Source organism: Olea europaea, unplaced genomic scaffold, assembly GCF_002742605.1.
Source record: "Olea europaea var. sylvestris unplaced genomic scaffold, O_europaea_v1 scaffold834, whole genome shotgun sequence".
Lineage (NCBI taxonomy): Eukaryota > Viridiplantae > Streptophyta > Magnoliopsida > Lamiales > Oleaceae > Olea > Olea europaea.
The window spans coordinates 13,773-37,117 of record NW_019266783.1 but is presented as its reverse complement, the minus strand read 5'-3'; the positions used below and the strand labels follow the sequence as shown (position 1 = coordinate 37,117).

At 33.7% G+C, this 23,345-nt stretch overlaps 1 protein-coding gene across 1 annotated transcript; it reads left to right on the top strand.

Moving 5' to 3' along the window:
* The first annotated feature begins 398 nt into the window (after positions 1-398).
* LOC111391814 (probable leucine-rich repeat receptor-like serine/threonine-protein kinase At3g14840) lies at positions 399-22,809 on the top strand. Its single transcript, XM_023017079.1, has 14 exons — positions 399-577; positions 665-736; positions 10,098-10,169; positions 10,286-10,357; positions 10,478-10,549; positions 10,658-10,729; positions 10,836-10,907; positions 11,055-11,126; positions 11,206-11,277; positions 20,113-20,184; positions 20,907-20,972; positions 21,796-21,861; positions 21,950-21,982; positions 22,105-22,809. The coding sequence occupies exons 1-14, from the start codon at positions 399-401 to the stop codon at positions 22,190-22,192; spliced, it is 1,080 nt and encodes a 359-aa protein (XP_022872847.1). The 3' UTR covers positions 22,193-22,809.
* Positions 22,810-23,345: the final 536 nt, after the last annotated feature.

The window sequence follows — 23,345 nt, the reverse complement described above, 5'->3', positions numbered from 1 at the left end:
GAATTTTCAAATTTAGTGTGGGGCGGCGACCCCACTGCCCCCATGCTAGATCCGCCCATGATTATACTACTGTAGAAATAGTTATTTATATTTTATTAAATTAATTAATCATTTTCCTATCTTTTACAAATTAATAAAAAATAAAAACTCTAGATATATTTTAATTAGCACTATTATAATATATCTCATTTGTTGCTTGAAAATATAGTTATTTTATTAAGCTCTTAAAACTGCATTTGGTATTATAATTTATATGTATTATTAAATAATTTTTATATTGATTAAAAATTTAAAATAATATTACAATAAGAAAACGTTTTTTTTAAGCTATTTTATGCCTAAACCGCGCCTAAACATGCAACAATTGAAAGACTTCTCGGCCATTTAAAAGTGGCTTAATGAAAGAATACCGTCACATCAATATAACCCGATCATCCAGTTTGTTAAATTTAGTGAAACCCCCATCATCCTCTTCACTCACCTTCGGTTCTCATCTGAAATGCAGTTTTCTAAAAAGGCAGAATCTTAGCGGGGAAGTCCCTTCAGAACTGTTTAGACTCCCTTACCTCGTAGAAATGTGAGTGCATTCCCTTTTTTCTATAGAACAGTCATTCAAATGTGATAAAATTAAACTGTCAATCAATTTGAATGTGTTTTTATACAGTGACCTCACTCGCAACTACCTTAACGGCACTATCCCTCAAGAATGGGGTACCATGCAACAACTTGAAAGCATGTATGACACTCTTCACCTCCCTCAATTCTTTCAGTAAATTCATTTTTTGTGTAAGTATATTTTTATGAGTGTGTGCTTGTTTATTTTTCAAAGCAATACTAAACTAATTTTGGTTCATGTTAAGAAATAAAACGGATTGAAGTAATATATATGATACGATATGAAGTATATGATAACAAACAAAGAACAAGATAAAATGCAAAGAATTAATTGACAGAGGAATGGCGTATTGTAAGAAACTTTAGACATACCTCCAACCATGTTATTCAAGATTTGATTGAAAGTTTGCTATAGAAATGGGTCTTTAAGGCACCAAAGGTCTTCTAGCCAATACCCACTTTATAACCCTTGAACTTAATGGAAATAAACACCGGACTTTCAATTTTTAGAGATAAAATTCTTCAAGGATTTTGTACGGGTTTGGCTACTGACCCTTTGGCATAAATATATGTAACACCCCGACCTTTTGTGGATCGGAACGCTACTTACTTTACTTAACTAACCGGTGGTTTAGTCATAGAAGAATATGTTTTAGCGGAAGCTTAATTTTTATAATGATAATTTCAACAACAACCTTTCGAATACTTTAAATAAAACACTGAATAAAAAAATAACAGAACGTAATTTATTTGAAAAAAACACAACTTGTTCTCGCATTCAGCGTTATTCAAATACTTTAAAGAAATAACATTGAAAACATTCACAAAAATAAATTTAAATAACTGGTTCACCGGGTTTTTCTCTAGGCTCGTTGCACCACTCTCCATCTTTTCCATCATTCAGGCCCAAGGTAGAATCATATCAATCTGTAGAGAAGGGGTTAAACTCGTGAGTTAAAAAAAAGCTCAATAGATATCATTGGTGCATTCGTGATCAAGTTATACATTTCAAAGCTGTAACTTTAGAAACCTTTTCTTAGTAGGATTTTCGATAGAATTTCAAACACGTAGAGTCATGACTTAACAAGACACCTCGACCGGAAGTACATGCCTTACCCGGAAGTACCATTAGATATGGAGGTGTATGCCATACCGGAGGTACCATTAGACATACAAACATTAACATGAATCTTTATTTGCTAGAAACTTATAACTTAACACGAATTAACACTTTACACCTCTACCTACCTTGATTGATGCTTTGAACCTTGTTGAAAAATGCACTCTTTTGATGTTTCAAAAAAAACACTCCGTTGAAAATTGATGCTTGGAAAACACGTCTTGATAGCACCAAAACTTTTAGGAAAAACTAATTTTCCTTCCTCTCCTTTCTCTTTTTTCTAGACTTGAAAATTCTCTCTTTTATGCTTAGAAACTTTTGTCTTGGTGTGAAAAATGTGTATGCATTGGGGCCTATTTATAGGTGAAAATCTCACAACTTAAGGGCAAGTGAAGGGCCTAATACTCATTAATACGGGGTGCCATTTATGTGGGAGTTATAGGTTTAAGAAGGTGCTAGAAAATCATGTAGGTATTTGACTTTTCATATTCCGCGTACTTTGGTTGATACTGTACAGCCTTTAGTATTTTTATCATAACTTTTTCTCCCGATATCCGATTGAGGTAATTCAAAGTGCATTGGAAAGCTAACTCAAAGAGCTACAACTTTTCTTTAAATATCATTTTTCAAATCGAATGTTTTCTATGTCGTAAATGGGTCTCAAATGAGACTAAAAATCTGAAGTATACTTTAGCCATTGAATATTCATGTCTTAGTGCCACTAAGGTGTTTAAAATTATTTGGGGTTCTACAATATAGGCAACCACCAAACAATTTTCATCCATCATGAAAGTAGGTAGTTTTTTCCTGCAATAACTTCCCTCCTTTAACCAAATGGGAAGGTATCTTGGCAATTAATTAACTCACAATTTAAACTTAAAATGTATTTATTTTTACATTGACCATGTGGGCCACAAAGTGTTTACATTCTCCCACTTGATCCACATGTTCACTGATTAACTTTAAAGTAGGTACTTAATATGGCCATATGCTACATTGGTTCAAATCCAGCTCGGCCCAATAATTCACCAATCTCCCATGAGATGAAATAACCCCTTTGTCCGACTCAGTTATTAATATAGTGAATAGATTTGCCATTTTTTGAAATCTCTCTTCTGATTAAAATCGTGGTGTAACACGTATTTTCGATAAAGAGAAATACGACCAATAGTAGTTCGAATGTATAAAAAAGGAATTTCTTTTTTTAATTTCACTTTCGATTAACAGAGGCAGGCCCTAAAAATAGCCCAGATTATGAAGATTCTTGTTTGATGAATGCTGAAACTGGCAATAACCTACTCAAGTAGAAATTCACAATGTTTGAATCATGGCAGTCTTTTTTTAGTAATCAAACATTTCCTTCCATGTATTACAAGTATGATCACTTCTAGAGTGTACTTTATTTTATGAATGAACTTCCTATATATCATTTAGGGTCCAAACTTTAATAACTACAATGGATATCAAAATTACAAACTTTAAGTGAACAAATAACATTGTTTCAAATACAAAACAATAGTCTTAAAAATCGAACATCAGAGTATCAACTAAACACGCAAGTCCCATATTCTCAACATGAGCTTTATAAACTTTAGCCGACAAGCCCTTAGTCATAGGATGTGCAATCATGAGATTTATCTTGATGTGCTCAATGGCCACTTTATTTTTCTTTATATGATCTCTGACAACCAGATACTTTATGTCGATATGTTTGCTTTGACTTCCACTTTTGTTATTTCTTGAAAAGAAAATTGCAGCCGAATTATCGCAATAAATCTTCAAAGGTTTCTCTATATTGTCGAAAATTCTTAAACCTTTGACAAAATTTCTCAACCATAATGCCTATGTTATAGCTTCATAGCAACTAATGAATTCTGCTCCCATGGTAGACGATGCAATTATAGTCTGCTTGCTGCTTCTCCAAGATAAAACTCTTCCAGCTAGAAGAAAAATTTATCATGAAGTAGACTTTCTTGTGTCTACACATCCAGCGAAATCTGAATCCATATATCCAACAACTTCAAGATTGTCAGAATGTTTGTATGTGAGTCTGTAGTCTTTGGTTCCTTGTAGATACTTCATTACTTTCTTAGCAGCTTTCCAATGTTCTATACCCGAATTTCTTTGATATCTACCTAGTACACCAATTGCAAATACAATGTCGGGTCTAGTACAGACTTGTGCACACATGAAATTGCCAACGGCGGTAGCATAGAGTATAGAAGCCATGTGCTCTCTTTCTAATTCATTTAGTGCACACTGATTTTAACTAAATTTATCACCTTTAACGATGAGTGCTACAGTTGATGCACAATCTTTCATCCTGAATCTTTCCAAAACCTTTTCAATATAGGCCTTTTGAGACAATTCTAATGACCTTTCAGATCTGTCTTTGTAAATCTCTATGTCAATGACATAAGAGGCTTCACCAATATCCTTCATTTCAAAGTTTTGACTAAGAAATCATTTTGTGTCATGTAGCATTTCCAAATCGCTACTTGCCAGTAAAATATCATCTACATATAGGACCAAAAATATGTATTTGCTCCCACTGACTTTAAGATATATGCACTGGTCAATGTTATTTTCTGTAAAACCATATGAAGTAACAACGTTGTGAAACTTCAAATACCACTGATGGGAAGCAAACCATGTGATTTCCTTTGTTATTGGCAAATCCTTCAGACTGTTTCATGTATACTTCTTCTTCAAGATCCCCATTCAAAAATGTTGTTTTCACATCCATTTGATGTAGTTCCAAATCAAAATGAGCTACTAAAGCCATTATAATTTTAAATGAATCTTTATTAGAAACTGGAGGAAATGTTTCATGGTAATTTATGCCTTCTTTTTGAGTGAAACCCTTAGCTACAAGTCTGGTCTGATATCGTTCTATAGTACCAGATGCATTTCTTTTGGTCTTATAGACCTATATACAACCAACGGCTGTATGTCCACATGGCAATTCGACGAGATCCTAAACTTGATTTTTTAGCCATAGATTTCATCTCTTCTTTCATGACATCATACCAAAAATTTGAATTTTCCCCTTCAACAGATTGTGAAAACGAGCTAGGATCATTTTCAAATTCAACACATGTATCGAACTCTTGAAGATATAAAACATAATCGCTAGAAATTGCAGGTTTCCTTGTTCTTGAGGATCTCCTTATACCTATTATCTCATCTTGATTTTGGATATTTTGAGAGAGTAGTAATAGGTTCAACATCAAGTGGGGATTCTTGTTCTACATTTTCCTCATGCAGTAACGGTTGTTATTGGGTTGGTTCATTTCTAGTTGTACTTGAATTCTTTCTTTTGAAAGGAATCAATATACTCGGATTAGAAGATGACCCAACTGAATCGTTCATTTCCTGAAAATCAATATTTCTAGGAAACTTACTCCCACTCACTTCATGATCCTCTAGAAATTTTACATTTTAGCTTCGACAATCCTTGGAGTGTGCGTAGGATAATAGAATCTATAGCCCTTGGAGTTCACTGGATAGCCTATGAAAAATTCACTAACTATCCTTAGGTCCAATTTCTTTATGTGAGAATTGTAAACTCTCATTTCAATTGGACAACCCCAGATATGTATATTCCAAATTTCAAATGGTGTTTTAGGAAATGCCTTAGATGGAACCTTAATTAAGATATACGCGACAATTTTTAAGGCTTCACTCCACAGATTCAAAGATAGGCTCGAATTGCTCATCATGCTCCTAACCATGTCTAATAAGGTCTTCTTTCTTCTTTCAAATACACTGTTTTGTTGTGGTGTGCCTGGCGTCGTATATTGTGCTACGATACCTTGTTTTGTTAAAATCTTAGTAAACGGACCTGGCATTTATCCCCTTTCTGTGTACTGTCCATAAAATTCTCCACTCTTATCTGACCTTATAATTTTGATTTTTATTTCCTTTTGGTTCTCTACTTAAACTTTATAAATCTTGAAAGCATCTAGTGTATCATCCTTATGATTTAGAAGATAGAGATACATATATCTTGAATGATCATCTATGAATGAGATAAAATATCTATGACCATTTAGACAAGGAGTAGGAAAAGGTCGACAAATATCTGTGTGAATAATCTCGAGACTGTCTGAACTCCTTTTGGCACCTTTAGTGGTCTTGTTTGTCCGCTTTCCCTTTATGCAGTCAATATAAGTCCCAAAATCAGTAAAATCAGGAGTTGGTAAAACTCCATCATTCACTAATCTTTTAAGTTTCTCCATGGAGATATGTCCTAATCTCCCGTGTCATAACTTAGAGGAGTTTTCTTTAACAATACAACGCTTATTGCCAATACCATCACCATGCAGTTCGGATAAGTTACACTTATAAGTGGGATCCAAAACAAATTTATATAAATTATCAACCAAAATACCATGTCTAACAATAAATGAATTGTAAAATAAGTGAAAGCTTCTGCTTTCAAATACAAACTTGAAGTTTAAATGTGCTAATCTTAAAATAGAAACTAAATTATAAGAAAAGCTTGGAACATAAAAAGTGATTTTAAGATCCAAGTGAAAACTAGAATTTAAAACTAATCTAAAAGTTCGCACGCCTTCAACTGTTGAACTCAACTAGTTTTCCGAATAGACTCTTTGTTCACTTGGTTGCGGCTTCCTTAGGTCCAAAAAGCCCTGCATAGTATTGGCAATGTGAATTGTAGTACCTGAATCAATTCACCATGTATTGTTTGGAACATTAACTAAAAGAGATTCATGACACACTAGAGAGATAAGAGTACCTTTATTTTCGAGCCATTTCTTATACCTAAAATAGTCCTTCTTCATATGCCCTTTCTTCTTGCAAAAGAAATAGACATCCTTATTGCCCTTTTGTTTCATTGACATTTTGTTCTTCATTTTAGGACCATATTTACCCTTGTTCTCATTTCCCTTATCATGAGATGTTAGATGAGCAGTTTCCAACTTTTCTTGCTTTAGCCTCTCTTCCTCTTGAACACACATTGTTAGAAGTTCATTCATAGTCCATTTTTCCTTATGTATGTTATACAATATTTTAAATGGACCATACTCCGTAGGAAGAGAGTTCAAAATAAGATGCACAATGAATAACTTAGAAATCTCTATCTCCAGGGATTTTAGACAAGCAGCAATATCTCTCATTTCCATTATGTGCTCACGCACGTACACCTTTAGAATTGTCAAACTTCATGCCCGAAAGCTTTTTCATTAAGGTGCTGGCCAACATTATGTCAGAACTTACAAATTGCTCTTCAATAGCCTTTATAAAGTCCTCGACCTTATCACATTGAGGGATTGATCCCCTAATGCTTTTTCTAACATGAGTCTTCATGAGACTCACACTCAAGCGGTTGGATCTTTCTCATGATTCATATAGTGACCTCTTGAGCACACATTGTTAGGAGTTCATTCACAGTCCATTTTTCCTTATGTATGTTATACGATATTTTAAATGGACCATACTCCATAGGAAGAGAGTTCAAAATAAGATGCAAAAGCAATGACTTAGAAATCTCTATCTCCAGGGATTTTAGATGAGCAGCAATATCTCTCATTTCCATTATGTGCTCACGCACGCACACCTTTAGAATTGTTAAACTTCATGCCCGTAAGCCTTTTCATTAAGGTGCTGGCCAACATTTTGTCAGAACTTACAAATTGCTCTTCAATAGTCTTTATGAAGTCCTCAGCCTTATCACATTGAGGGATTGATCCCCTAATGCTTTTACAAACATGAGTCTTCATGAGACTCATGCTCAAGCGGTTGGATCTTTCCCACAATTCATATAGTGACCTCTCTGCTGGCGTACTTGATTCCGTAAGGACAAGTGGTTCGTCCACACGGAGCGCCAACTTGAGATCCATACATCCCAAAGTAAGGAGAATTTTCTCCTTCCAGCCAGAAAAGTTATCACCACATAGAATCGGAATTTAATAGACACATTGAAAAAACTAGATATCACTACATAAAATAAACACATACATTAATGCTATGAAAACCATCTTTATATTGAATTAACCAATGTCAATTCAATTATGTAAATCCAAACCTTCCTGTGGGTAGAGGTTATTATCACTCATCGAATTTACAAAGACTATAGTAATATATAAATACAGGTATTTTCCATACCTGTGGGCCTAGGAAATTTCTTGTTTCGATATTTAATAAGTACTTTATTGCAATTAAATCTTTAAGACAACTATTTGCCCCCTAAATAATCATCATAATAATTAACTGCACTTTATGAGATATCAATTATATCACCAAATAATTCCTTTTGTGACTTATATTCCCGACATAAAATTATAACTAAACGCTTTGGCTAATCTTAAGTAATAATAACATGTCGAAACCTCAAATGACATCTCTAGACTAAAGATCCTTAAGGAGGTTGATGAATATTAACTAAATCCTCCCACAAAATATTCAACATATTTATCAGATTTAAAGAAAAAAAAAATGTGTGTAAAGTTTAGCAACTACACTATTTATATTTCAATAAACAGATTGCTATTTAGACATAGAAATATAGAAATATAAACTACTGTAATGTAATCAAAATATGTGTTCAAGTTTAGTACAATTAGTATATAACTAGAATATAATAGTTGGTGAATTCTAACTAATTAATTTTGGTACGGACATCTTTACTGCTTTAAACAATTTGATTCCATTAAACAAGTATATGCCATAACAATTCCAATGATTTATCACACATAAAGATCAGGTTGTGCATGAATCAATGTGCGTCAGTCATTTATTACCTTTTGCAAATAATTTCCATGGTAAACTGGGGAAAAAAAAATTGGTTAATATGTTTAATCATGCCAAAGTTCCTTTTTAACATCAATGCACGTCAACATCTTAGCATTTATTCGTAATGTCATTCTAGCAGTCTCATTTAAATTTCACAAACCCATTAGCAAACTAACTATTTAATGGGGCAACACAACATTTGCTTTTTCAGATAATTTCGTTAAACACGCATACTGCTTTAAAATATAAAATTGCCTCCATAAAATATTTGTTTTCCTGCAAGTAATTGGATTAATGCCAATTAAACCAAATTAAAACATTATGTATACATGTGCACATGGTCATGCATATTAATTCCAAAAACAGTGATTTTCTTTCTCAATTAAAACCAAAGGAAAACTGAAGAACAACATATAAAACATTGGTAATGCAATCTGTATTTCATAAAAATCTGAATAACCAAGCATGAAGGTGGCTCTGATACCACATCTAAGAAACTTTAGACATACCTCAGCTATGTTATTCAAGATTTGATTGAAAGTTTGCAATAGAAACGAGTCTTTAAGGCACCAAAGGTCTTCTAGCCAATACCCACTTTATAACCCTTGAACTTGATGGAAATAAACATAGGATTTCAATTTTTAGATAGAAAATTCTGCAGGGATTTTGTACGGGTTTGGCTAGGGACCCTTTTGCATATATATAGGCAATCACCAAACAACTTCCATCCATCATGGAAGTGGGTAGTTTTTTCATTCAATAACTTCCCTCCTTTAACCAAACGAGAAGTTCTCTTTTCAATTAATTAACCCACAATTTAAACTTAAAATGTATTTAATTTTACATTGACCATGTGGGCCACAAACGGTTTAAAAGTATTTTATTCAATTGACGAATATAGAGAAAATAAATACAATAATTATGCCTACACAATTATTGTATATTTCAATAATACGAAACTTGTGAAAAGAGTCCAATGAGGAAATCTCCCAAATGGTCACTGAATTTTGCCGAAGTCCCCCAGAGAGGTCACTCAACGTTGTAAATTGGGACCCCATATATTACAAGTTTAGTGACCTCCCAGGGACTTTTTGCAAAGTTAAGTGACCATTTAGGAACGTTTTGAAGTTCTATGATCTCTTGGGGGATTTCAGAAAAGTTCAGTGATTATTTAGGGACGTATTGAAGTTCGATGACCTCTTAAAGAATTTTTTGCAAAGTTCAGTGACCATTGGGAGGATTTCCTCAGAGTCCAGTATTTATAGGGGTACATGTCAAACACTAGAATTGCCATGAAGATGGAAATAAGATAAAAGAATCACGGAAACAATATTTTTCCAATAAAAAACTTGTGGAATAAAAAAAATATTTTCCAACTATAGCACGTGTAATAAAGGAAATAATATTTTTCCCAAGAATATCCAATCTAATTTGGGACAAAAAACCGAGCACCAAATGGGGTACCAATACCATGCAACAACTTTTAAACATGTATGACACTCTTCACCTCCCCATTTCTTTCTGTAATTCATATTTTCTGTATGATTATCTTTGTAAAGCAATTCTTGGGCTCTAGTATTAACATAATTTTGGTTCACTGCAGTTCCCTCTTGGGAAATCGTATTACAGGTCCAATACCGGGCGAACTTGCCAACATCAGTACTCTTTCGGATCTGTAAACTTTCTTGATTACCATTTCATTTTACTCCCGTTTATATAAGTGCGTAGAATTTTGATTCAATTGATATTTATTTAAGATTTTTTAAAAATTTTTTTTTTCGAAACTCTCAGAGTCCTAGAGTGCAATCATTTGTCTGGAAATATTCCTCCAGAGTTTGGGAATTTTTCAAGCATACAGAAAATGTAAGACCCTTTTACTGGAATAATTACAATTTTTTTTTTTTTTCCCCTGATTTTTAGATAGTTTCTTTGGCTTATTATTGTCGATTTTGATTTTTTCTCGCGTAATGTTAATATGTGAAGACAATTGACGTCAAACAATCTAACTGGGGAATTGCCTGCTACTCTAGCAAAATTGACTACATTGAAAGACTTGTAAGTTCCTTCATTTCGTTTAGTTTTTTGGGGTTATATTTCATGATACAGATTTCCATTTTTCAATCTTGAAATTAGTTACTTAGACTTGTTTTTATTATAATGCAGCCGTATTGGTGATAACAAGTTTAGTGGAAGCATACCTAATTTTATCCAGAGCTGGACAAATTTAGAAAAGTTGTGAGTGTCGATTGCTATATTATTACACTATATACTTTCATCTATGTTTTTCGCCTTTGATTTTCTGAGTTTTTATTAATGCTAACCTCTTAACTTGAAATGCCAGAGTGATTCAGGGTAGCGGTTTGAGTGGGCCGATCCCTTCAGTCTTTGCTTCCCTGACCAAGTTGACTGATGTGTAAGTACATATTACTGTTTATTGACTTTGGGCAAATGAGCGGCATATGATCTTATTGAAGTGGTGACAAATCAAGTTTATTTCAAGAAGTAAAAGAACTCTATTGAACGGTTTTTCGCAAATATTCTTGTGAATCTAAATATGCAGGAAAATCAGTGATTTGAATGGCAATGATTCAACTTTTCCACCTCTTAGTAACAATAGAAACCTGAAGAAACTGTGAGTATGGTGCTTATATGTTGCTCTCAAGGAGAACAAAACATTGCTTGTGCATTACTCGATGAATCTGGTTTTTCAGGATACTAAGGAGCTGCAATATTGTTGGTCAGATACCAAGTTATATCGGGACATTGCCTAATTTGAAACTCTTGTTAGTATAATCATTCCTTTTCCTACTATCATAACTTGTAGATTTGTTCTCAAATGCTATGCAAAGTTATGAAAGCTTTTCAACTGATTATTCTGTGCTGGAAGTTAGTTTAAAATCCTCAATCATTCTGATTCTTTGAATTGCTTCCATCACAATATTATAATTTTCAATAATTATTTAGAGATTTTAATATCATTGGAGTATTGACGAGGTACTGTTGGAAATTGGTTTAAAAATTGAGAAATTTGGATAAGTATAAATGTGGAAAAGTGACCTTCATGTCAACGTCAGCCAAATATTCGGACTTGATCCGTAGTTAAATTATAAATATAAAAAGACTAACTTGTTCTACTCGTCGAGTAGATCATCGTGGTATATTTGACATCTCAAAACCAATTCCAGATGAATGAGAAATTGCCGTCCAAAGTTGGAAAAAAAATAGAGGAAAACTGGCCTGGATTTTTGCCTAACTCCGTCGCTTGCCTATCGCTAGAGCAATGAGGCTATCGCTCAAGTGACAGGCTAATGACATGCGGATGAAAAGTTCCTGATAAAATTTTGACATTGGTGCTCAAGCGAGAGGCCAGCGACAGCAAGTGATACTTCCCCTCGTAAAGTTACGAGGTTTGATGTACATCACTTCAACCACACTCCTCATTTTCTGTAAATAGGACGCTTTGGAAGTCCACAATGCATTCCATATCACTTTTGCATTGAGCATTGCATAAAACTCTCTTGCAAAAACTCTTCAAAATTATTCCAAACCCATTTATTCTTATAGAGAGAAGGCTCAGTTCTAAGTTCGCTGAAACTTGTGATTTGAAGTGATTCTATCACAAATTGAATATGTTTATCTCGGGAGACAAGTGCTATACACTGTTAGTACCATTGCGGGGCAGTATTATCTTAAAGAAAGAGTGATTATCACTTGCCTTAGATCTCTTTTTCTTCTCCTTTTTCTTGTTGGTTTACATCCCTTCAAAATTTTGATGTTTAATTACGCTCCTACAAATTAAACCTTTCCACTTCGTTGATTCATTACAAAAAATCCTTTCTCCACCATTTTCTGAACAACAATCTTAAGATAATATTTTTTGTCTGTTGTTGTTTGTTGGAAACCAATACCGTTCGTTCATATATTGGAATAGGCATTTGTGTACTGTTCCTCTCTTCTATATTTAGTGTTGAACTTCTGTTGATGTAACAGAAATGAATACCATGGAGACGACATCAAGTCAACAACCATTGGTACGTATAATGTGGTTCCATCTTTGGCTCTACCACTTCAAAATACTGCGATCCCACATGGGGAAAAATCAAAAAGTTTGAAGGCACTGACTTTAAGATTTGTTCTATCTTACCACTCTAAACTTGCGATGTTTCTGAAAGAGACTGCACCAACGATCCAACGAATCTATTATTACTTTGGATGCATGGAAGCACTCAGACATCCTATGCAAGAACTATATATTAAATATACATTGCTTGAATGTATAGTTCGAAGGATTTGTCCATGGCTCTATGGGATTCGTTGGAAAAGACCGAGGATTCCAGAATGAAAAAGTTTATTGTCGGCAAGTTTTTGGATTACAAGATGGTAGACTCTCAAGCAATGATAAGTAAAGTACAAGAACTTCTGGTTCTACTTCATGATATACACGTCGAAAAGAAGGAGTTAAACGAATCCTTCAAAGTTGCTACCATCATTGAGAAACTCCTTCCTATGTGGAGAGACTTCAAAAACTATCTCAAGCACAAACACAAGGAGATGAACTTGGAGGAATTGATATCCGCTTGAAGATCAAAGAAGACAATAGAAAAATTGAAAGAATGTCTATTGTCTAATTTGGAGTAAACTTTGTTGAAACCAATTTGAAGATTGTCAACAAGAAGTGCAAGATCTCCGATAATGCACCAAGAAGAGACAACTTCAAGAAAGCTAAGAAGTTTAAAGACAACTGTTACAATTGTGGAAATGCCGAACATCGTTCAAGCAAATGTTGAAAGTCGAAAAAGAACGTACAAGCAAACATGATTAAAAGAGACACGTTGTCTGAAGGGATATAGGAAATGAACCTATCTGCAATTGTTTCTGAATGTAACAATGTTGAAAATTCAAGGGAGTTGTGGGTTGATACTGGTGCTATCTATCACGCATGTGCAGAAAATGCTATGTTCTCTAACTCTAAAGAATTAAATGGAGAACAACTCTTCATGGGAAACTCTGTAAGTTCCAAAGTGGAAGGACAAGGAAAGTTAGTTTAAAGATGACTTCCGGTAAAGAACTCGTCCTCAAAAATGTCTTATATGTGCCAAACATTTACAAGAACCTTGTATCTGGGTCTCTACTTAGCAAAAATGACTTTAAGCTTGTATTTGTATCCGATAAATTTGTATTCACTAAGAATGAGACGTATGTGAGAAAATGATGCATGTGTGATGGAATGTTGAAAATGAACGTTCTTACAATTGCACCAAGGCAAAGCATTATTAATAAAGATTCTAATTCTGTTTATATACTTGAGTTGTCTTGTTCGTGGCATAGTCGATTAGGACATGAAAATTAAAAATCTTTGTGCAAACTTATGAATTAAAGTTTAATCCGATGCTTAAGATTGATCCTAATCATAAATGTGAAGCATGTGTTGGATCAATCATAAATGTGAAGCATGTGTTGAAGCAAAGTTAGCTAAAACACCATTTTACTCGGTTAAAAGGAACACAACAACTTTAGAATTAATCCATAGCGACATTTGTGATTTGTGATATGTTTAACTAAAGGTGGTAAGAAATACTTCATTACTCTCATTGGTGTTTGTGCAAAGTATTGTAATATCTTTTTACTAAGAAGTAAAGACGAAACATTAGATGTATTCAAACATTATAAGACCGAAGTTGAGACTCAACTTGATAAACAAATATAGAATATTTGTACTGATAGAAGAGGTGAATACGGGGCTCCGTCTGAAGATTTCTATTCCAAACATGGAATTATTTATCAAACAATGACACCATACTATCCTCAGTCAATGTTGTTGCTGAGCGCAAAAATCGAACACCTAAGGAAATGATGAAGGCAATGTTCTTAAGTTCGGATTTACCTTAAAATTTATGAGGGGATGCTATTTTAATGGCAAATAGTATTCTTAACAAGATACCCCTCAAGAAAATGGATGAAACCCCATATGAGTTATGGAAATTTCATCCTCATTCCTATCAACACTTGAAAGTCTAGAGGTGTTTGGCTAAGGTTGAAATCTTTAAGCCTAAACAAGTGAAGATTGGTCCGAAAATGATTGATTGAATTATTATTGGATATGTCAATAATAATGATGCATATTGTTTCCTTGTACATAAATCAAAAGTTCAAGATGTATGATGCAGTAAATCACAACTACAATTGATCTCCTACTACTAATTGTATTATATATTTTTTAGGAGTTTATTTTCTTTTAGTTTTCTTGTAATAGGACTTTTGTTATTATATTTAATTAGGACTTTAGTTTGTTTATTAATTAGAATAGGAATTTTAATTATATTAGAATTTTATTAGTTTCCTTACTTTAGACTCCTTATACTATTAGGAGTAAGAATAATTTGCCTATAAATATAGCTGGTTATGTACATTTTTCATATCAATTATCAATTATCATAATAATCATTCATTATTCAATCAATACAAGCAAGTTATTCAACTATAGTTTTTTTCATTACAATTCTTATTACAAGAATTTTTTCATGCTTCCACACTAGAATTGGTATCAGAGTAAGGACTTGCCTTAATCCGATGGCCGACTACGGTACTGGTGGCAGTCGAACCGTCGATGACGAAAAGGAGGTTCGACAGACTCGAACAACGAATCGAAGGGATCGACGAAGCCCTTCACAACCTCACACAGATGCTGACTATGTTAAGTTTTGAAAGGAATTGCGAGTCCATGGAAAAGAAAGTTGACAAGAATTTGCAGACTTGAATTGCAATGAATGTTGGTTGCTTCAACAAGCATAGAACAATGCAACATGTGGCTAAAGAATTTCCTCGAGTCCCAGCCAAGTTTGAAAACATGCAAGTTATTAAGGATTCTATGAAGGTTTATGGGGAAGATAATAGAGAGTCTAATTTGAAGTGTAAGAAGATTTTTAGAGCACAATACACCATCAACAATAAAGTATGCAAAGTGATAGTAAATCATAAGAATAGTGAGAATTTGGTGTCCAAATCAGCGGTGAAAGCTTTAAATTTGAAGATCGAAAAATACTCATTTTGCTATCAAGCTTCACACCGGCAAGAAATTCAAGTTGTGGAGGTATGCAAAATTCCACTTTCTCTTGGAAAGTACTACAAGGATGAGATTATATGTAACGTAGTAGAGATGGACGATTGTCATATACTTTTGGGACAACCATGGTACTATAATGTAGATTCCATTTATAAAGGTGGAGATAATAGGTATGTGTTTTGGTAGTACAATAAGAAGATTATTTTGGTGTCACATGATGAGCAATTTTTGAGTACTATTGTAGACAAAAGAGAAAATGATCAATAATGCAGATAATGAGGTTAAAAAAGATGCAATTTAAGATAATTAAGATGCTACTATCCATGATACTAAAATAGAAAAGGAAAAGCATGTACAAGTTCATAATTCGAGATTTGTTGATTCGTATATGGAAACTGCAATTGAAAACTTCAAGAATGATGTTGGAGCATCATCCAAGGCATTGGAAAATGAGCTAATTACTAATGATTCAGACAAATTAGGTCACCAAGCATGTAGATCAACCTCAACATCGCCAAGTCATAAATTGGAGTCACCTCAGACCCAAAACATTGATGAATCAAATTCTAAATGCAGTACTTCATAAACGTTCGGTGTTCAGATTGAAGAATTAGATTTGATGTCAAAGGAGGAACTCAAATATGTTCTAGATAATGGGGAGAACAGAAATTGAAAAGTATAAAGAATTGAAAATAGCACCAGTGGCTTTTATCAAGAGCAATATGTTCGCCTTAGTAGTTAAAGGTCAATCAAAAGCAAGTATGAAGATACCAGCCAAAGTTCAGAAGATAACTTATCATGCAGATCTATTCTTGGATAAGTACAAAGATTATGGGGTGGTAGGAAATCAAGAAATTGAAAATTTTTCAATACCAGTATTGATAGAAATTTTTGAACATTTTCCTCCAGATTGATTGATTTTCTTTTTCATCAACAAAACTCGAGGATGAGTTTTCTTCAAGTGGAGGGGATTGATGTAGCACATCACAACTACAATTGATTTCCTACTATTAATTGTATTTTATATTTTTTTAGGAGTTTATTTTCTTTTAGTTTTCTTGTAATAGGACTTTTGTTATTTCATTTAATTAGGACTTTAGTTTCTTTATTAATTGGAATAGGAGTTTTAATTAGATTAAAATTTTATTAGTTTCCTAGTTTCCTTATTTTAGACTCCTTATACTATTAGGAGTAGGAATAATTTGCCTATAAAAATAGGTGGGTTATGTACACTTTTCATATTAATTATCAATTATCACTACAATCATTCATTATTTAATCAATACAAGCAATTTATTCCAATATAGTTTTTTCATTACAATTCTTATTACAAGAATTTCTTCATGCTTCTGCACCAATGTACATTAAAGAACCATAATTGGATAAAGAAATGAGTCATTCTTCAATAATGTTTTTCCTTGTAAAGAAAAGGAAAATAAAAGTTTGAATAAAAGAACTTATGAGACTACAAATGAATCTTCAACTGAGGAGAACCAAGGCAGGGTAAAAGAGCTAGGATATCAATGATATTTGGCCTAGATTTTCTAACCTATATAGCATAAAATGAACTAAAGACTTTCGATGAATCAATATCTTCATCGGAAGCACCGTATTGGAAAAAGGCTATTAATAGCGAGATAGATTCTATGATGCATATTTGGGAGTTAGTTGATTTATCTCCTGAAAAAAACCCTTAGGGTTTAAATGGATTTTAAAAAAGAAACTAAAATCTGATGAATCCATTGATAAATATAAGGCTAGGTTGATTATCAAAAGATATAGATAAAAAGATGAACTTGACTTCTTTGATGCCTACTCACTCGTAACTAGAATCAGATAGATAAGATTGTTAATTGCAATTGCGACAATACCCAATCTTGAGATTCATTAAATGGATGTAAAAATGGCATTCATAAATGGCGCGTTAGAAGAGGAGATATACATGGAACAACCTAAAGTGTTCGTCTCTCCTAATCACAAACAAAAGGTTTGTAAACTCATTAAGTCCTTGTATAGATTGAAAAAAGCTCCTAAACAATGGCACCAAAAGTTTGATAAAGTAATGTTAAACGAATTTAAGATAAATGAGTGTGACAAGTGTATATATATAAAATACACACCAAATGCCTATATGATTATATGTCTATATGTGGACGATTTATTGATAATGGGTAATAGTCACAAAATGATGCTAAATGCTAACAAAGCATTTTGATATGAAAGATATAAGTGTGGCTGATGTGATATTAGGGATTAAGATCTCTAGAATATCGAAAGAAATTGTACCTTTCCAATCTCACTATGTTGAGAGTATACTTAAGAGGTATAACGTGTTTGAGAAAGGTCCTGCGAAAACCCTATAGACACAAGTTTACACTTAATCAAAAATATGGGTGAATGTATGTTACAACTAAATGATTCACAACTGATAGACAGTGTAATTATATTACAAACTATCCTCGATCAGACATAGCCTTTTGCTGTGAATAAACTTAGTAGTTTCACTAGTAATCTAAGCCAAGATTATTGAAAGGCTTTAACAAGGGTTCTTAGGTACTTGAAGTGTACCTTAACCTATGAATTATATTTCTCAAAATGTCCTGTGGTATTGGCAGGATATTGTGATATGAATTGGATATCCGACATGAAGGATTTCAAGTCTACTAGCGGCTACGTATTTACCATTGGTGAAGCTGCTATATCATGGAAATTGACAAAGCAAACATGTATAGTTTGATCAGCAATAGAATCTGAGCTCATTACTTTGGACAAAGTTGGAGAAGAAGCAGAACGACTTTATAACTTCGTGGAAGATATTTCATGTTGGCACAAGCCGGTACATGCAATAAGTATAGATTGTGATAGTCAATCGGCTATTAGAAGGGCTCGAAGCAGCATATATAATGGTAAGTCTAGACATATAAATCGTAGATACAATACCATTAAGCAACTGATCTCTAATGGAATCATCTCCATAGATTATGTGATATTAAAGGAGAACATCACGGATCCACTTATGAAAGGCTTGCCTAGAAATCAAATACGTTGTCTATCGAAGGGAATGTAATTAAAGCCTACTGCGTAAGACTCTTTATAATGGTAACCCTATCTTGTTGATTGGCTGGAGATCCCTATATTTTTGTTCAAAGGGACAACTAAATTACGGGATTCAATGAAACACATAGAAAATTATTTCCAAACTTATTCCTATGATATTAAAGTGCTTTCTGTAGAGTGATCAGAGGTTAAGATATCTTTTAATTGATTCCAATATATTGATTAAGTCAGGTGGAGTAGGACATAATGCTCTTAATAGGACTTCACCTATGTAAGTGTAAAATGGGGCTGCTTCAATGAGAATTGTTCGAGGCTAAAATTCTCTAAATACTTATGAAACCCTAGAGCGGTTCAGGGTCAAAATGAACCAAGTCATGAGAACCACGAATGGATCAGGGAAGAAATTTTTGTGTGAGTATTGTTGTCTTGGCTTACACTAATGGCTGAATAGTTCAAGACATCACGTTCACCAATTAGACTGGTAAGTCCGATAGTATTTTGCTAAGGTTTAAAGTTGGAAGCTACCTTACCCAATGCAGTGTTTTTTCGCTCTCTACAATGTATGATAAATTTTCGCATAGCATATGCAAATTTGAATTTTCATTTATGTGGGGAATTGTTAGAAATTGGTTTAAAATTTGAGAAATTTGGTTAAGTGTGGAAAAGTGACTCTCATATCAACTTTGGCAAAGTATTCAGACTTGATCTGATAATCAAATTACAAATATAAATAGACTAACTTGTTCTACTCGTCGAGTAGATCATCATGGTGTATTTGAAATCTCAATACCGATTCTAAATGAATGAGAAATTGAGGTCCAAAGTCAGAAGAAAAATAGAGGAAAACTAGCCTAGATTTTTGCTTAACTCTGTCACTCGCCTATCGCTCAAGCAACGGGACTATCGCATGAGCGACAGGCTAGTGACATGTGGATGAAAAGTTTCTGTTAAACTTGAAGTTTTGCTGTCTATGTATGTAGACGATAGTTTCAAAGGCCATTTAATTGAAAGATTTAGATGACAAATCGTTTTAAGCCATGAGGAAAATGAACTCTATATTTGATTGCTTGAGCGATAGGCTAGTGATAAGTAGGCGAAAAGTTTCTGTTAAACTTGAAGTTTTGCTGCGTACGAATGTAGATGATAGTTTCAAAGGCCATTTAATTAAAAGATTTAGATAACAAATCGTTTTAAGCCATGAGGAAAACGAACTCTATATTTAAGGGGCTCAATGAACTCTTTTAATCTCTTGTTGCCTCAAAATATATCTGATAAAAAATAAAGTTTGCTGTATCATGAAGATTTTTTGAATTTGTTATTTTTAGTATCTCACATTTCACGTAATACCAGGAAGCACTTGGTTTCTCTTCTGCAGCCTTTGAGAAATTTTTTCTGTACAAGCTTTGATTTATTGACATATGAATGATATAATTCGAGGAAAGAAAGCTTTTGCAAACACTTCTTGTAACTCATTTTGTCTTTTTGTTTTTTCTTGCAGAGACCTCAGTTTCAACAAACTAAGTGGATCGATTCCTGATAATTTTTTGGGCCTGTCAAACACAGAGTACATGTAAGGATTTCAATTAGCAAGCCTTCATAGCCAAATTTCATTTTATTTGATTTGATTTCTTAAAGTAGAATTAATAAATAAATTTGAAACGAAAACCACTTTTGCTGCCTAAGATGGCCTTGCAAGCTTCAATTCCACTTAATAGCCTAACGCAACGCTGCAGGAAAATCAAATTTACACTGGTAATCATGCAAGGGACTAAAATGGACCCTTTTGAGCTAGCTATGGAAATAGCTTATCCTTTCTGGTATAGAAACTGGAAATCCTTTTGGCCTCTACCTGCTTTTATTTCATTTAGTCTTCAAGGGGGCAGTGGTAGGAGGGTAGGGACATGGTTAATACTAAAGGGGTTTTCTTAATTTCATTCGATATATCATCTCATTTGTCCTTATCTTGTTGAACTGAAGTTTCTCCTACATTTGAGTTGTCAAAGATAGCATTTTTCAACTTTGTAGTTCGACTCAATGGCCTTGGCAATTTAAAGAATTAAGAGTCCTTGTGGAGGTTAAATGCCGAACATAGCTTTTAGACAAGATATTCTGCAATCAAACAACTAAAATTTGGATTATATGGGTTATTGCTTGGATTTGAATATAAATGGATCTATTTGAATTCTAGGAATAGAGAACTATCATAACATTGGAGTTACTGTTATTTTTTGTGCTGACAAAATCATTGAAAGTGTATTAGAAACTACTAATAAATGTTCTTGATTTTGCCAGATATCTAACTGGGAACTCCCTAACTGGTCCATTGCCTGGTTGGATGCTGAAAGATGGAGATTCCATGTGAGTCTATCTATTTTTAACTTTCTTATCAATAATTTCAAACTACAGACCTTTGTCTCTTACCTGTTTATGATTGTGATTCTCATTTATAGATACTTCAGTCTCATCTTTCAAATAGTATCGACCATCATGTGAGGCAAATTGTCATAGAGATTCAGTCTTACCTAGTGTATGGTTAATCTTTTTTTCTTTTTCTTTTTTTATTAGATATTCTTGGTTGGTTTGACTTGATTCCATCCTGAATTAGCATTTTTTCTTTGCCTTTGGAAGAGGTGTATAATGAATTCTCTTACATATTTGCCTTGTTGATCCTATCATTTGTCAATGGATTACAGTTACCCTATGTGGTCAAAGTATTTAGTTCATAGAACTCCCATTACTGTGGTCCATGTGTTCAGAATCCCTAACCTTACGAAAGCTATGGGATTCTTTAGTACTAAGTTGGTTTATATATAATTCCAGTAATTACGTGAAAGGCAAATTTAGTTGGGCCATAGAAGCAATCATGAACGGGCCAAGAGTTCTGCTTTTCTTCTGTATTAAGGAAAAAAGGGCAATAGTAATCACAGAGAAGACAAACTAACACAATGCTGTCGATACGTCCTGCAATTTGTAGTTGAATTCCTTTTGTATATGCTTGTTCAGTTAATTCAATAGCCTTTTTCATTGCTTTTCTATATTGGCACAAAAAAAGGATCCATCCTTTACATGCTGATCCTTCGCGAGTATATTAAAACAGCATTCTTGATTGTGTAATTTTCAAAAAATTAAACTGCAAGATGAATAGACATCGTAATTGACTATCTTGTTGACTTTTATCTAGTGATCTATCCTACAACAACCTTACATTTGAAAACAAATCCTCAAATTGTCAACCGCGCAGTGAACTGTAAGATGACTTTCACTATTCTCAGAATTATAATTTGATTCTTTTCCAATCTTTAACATTTTAGTAACACTGCACCATTTTTTTGCAGGAACTTGTTTGAAAGCTCAAAGGGAAATACAACGTGAGTTTCTATGATTCTTTCATGCTTTGTTTCCTATGATTCCTCAGTCTTTCCTTATTATATATATCTTGTTTCACTATGATCCAACCCTGACTATTTCTAACACATTAACATTTTCCCAGTGGTATCACATCTTGTTTAAGGAGCTTTCACTGTGAGAAAAGTAAGTTAAAGTTCACTTCTACAGGATTGCCTAACCCATTTCTTTAAGGTTGGCCACTTTGTTTTCATTGTATTTGAAGTCAAATAAAAAATTTATGGAAATTACGAAATGGAAAATGATATAGGATGAAAACAAGTAAAAGAGGGTGTAGAAATCATCATGTCATTGTAATGAACAAAATGTGGAATTAAAGATGTGACAACGGGAATTTACATAAATAGTATGATGTCAGAGTGTAGTCTCTTGGCTCCTTTTCACTCTCTCCTTTGATTATTAGAACTTGACACGACCTGTCCCGAATCACCATAGTGGACCCGGAGCATGACGTGCGCCGATGATAAATGCCAGATACATCACCAATGCTAACTATGAGCTACCACAAAATATGAGCCAAAATCAAATGCTTATGAAAATATAATGCGATGGGAACAAAATAATTAATTCGTGTTTTATCAAAATTGTTGCAGAATCAACCTCCAATTGATGGATTTTCCGGGCTCAAGATACCAATTTTGACCTTCACAACACCCAAGCAAATCACGACCCAAACCTCCAACCTTCTTCCACACTCTGGTTGCTTTACCTTGTACCCACTAAGGACACAATAGGGATGGTGTTTTTCAGCCACAAAGACTGAAAAATCAAGAAGAAAATTAGCAAGAAGAAAATCAACCGAGAGAGAGCACAAAGTAAAAGAGGCAGAGAGTTTTCTTCCAAAGCCATGAAACACACGTGAGTTGTAGAAGACCAAGAAGGCTAGTATATATAGGTTAGGTTAGGTCAAAATATGTGGGCCAAGTCCAATACAAAGGGGTTAAGTGGGCCAATAAAATAAGCCGTCCAATGAGTGTGGAAGTCGGACCATGAGCAAAACTAATTAATCAGGTTGCTTCCTTATGGTCCAAATAGTTTTAAGGTCGGGTCCTCAATTTTGGCTGTCGATAATTAATATATCCAACATCGGTTTAATATCATCGCTCGGGATTATTGGGTATAAAAAAATCCAACAATCTCCATCTTGATGCCCAATAATTTGTAAGCAACCAAAATACAAAGTTTAAATTTGCACAATCAAGGTAATCCAATAAAATTGGTATCACAGACCTTACCTCGTGTTTTGAACTGAAACACACACCATACCTACTACATGTACTCACCGGGGCTAAGGTAAAAAAAACACTCAAGTAGGAACAAGTATTA

Coding starts and splice junctions, on each gene's coding strand:
- LOC111391814 (XM_023017079.1), top strand. CDS start 399: ATGAAAGAATACCGTCACATCAATATAACCCGATCATCCAGTTTGTTA. Junction 10,730..10,835: donor TGGACAAATTTAGAAAAGTT/GTGAGTGTCGAT, acceptor TTGAAATGCCAG/AGTGATTCAGGGTAGCGGTT. Junction 20,185..20,906: donor CTGTCAAACACAGAGTACAT/GTAAGGATTTCA, acceptor TGATTTTGCCAG/ATATCTAACTGGGAACTCCC.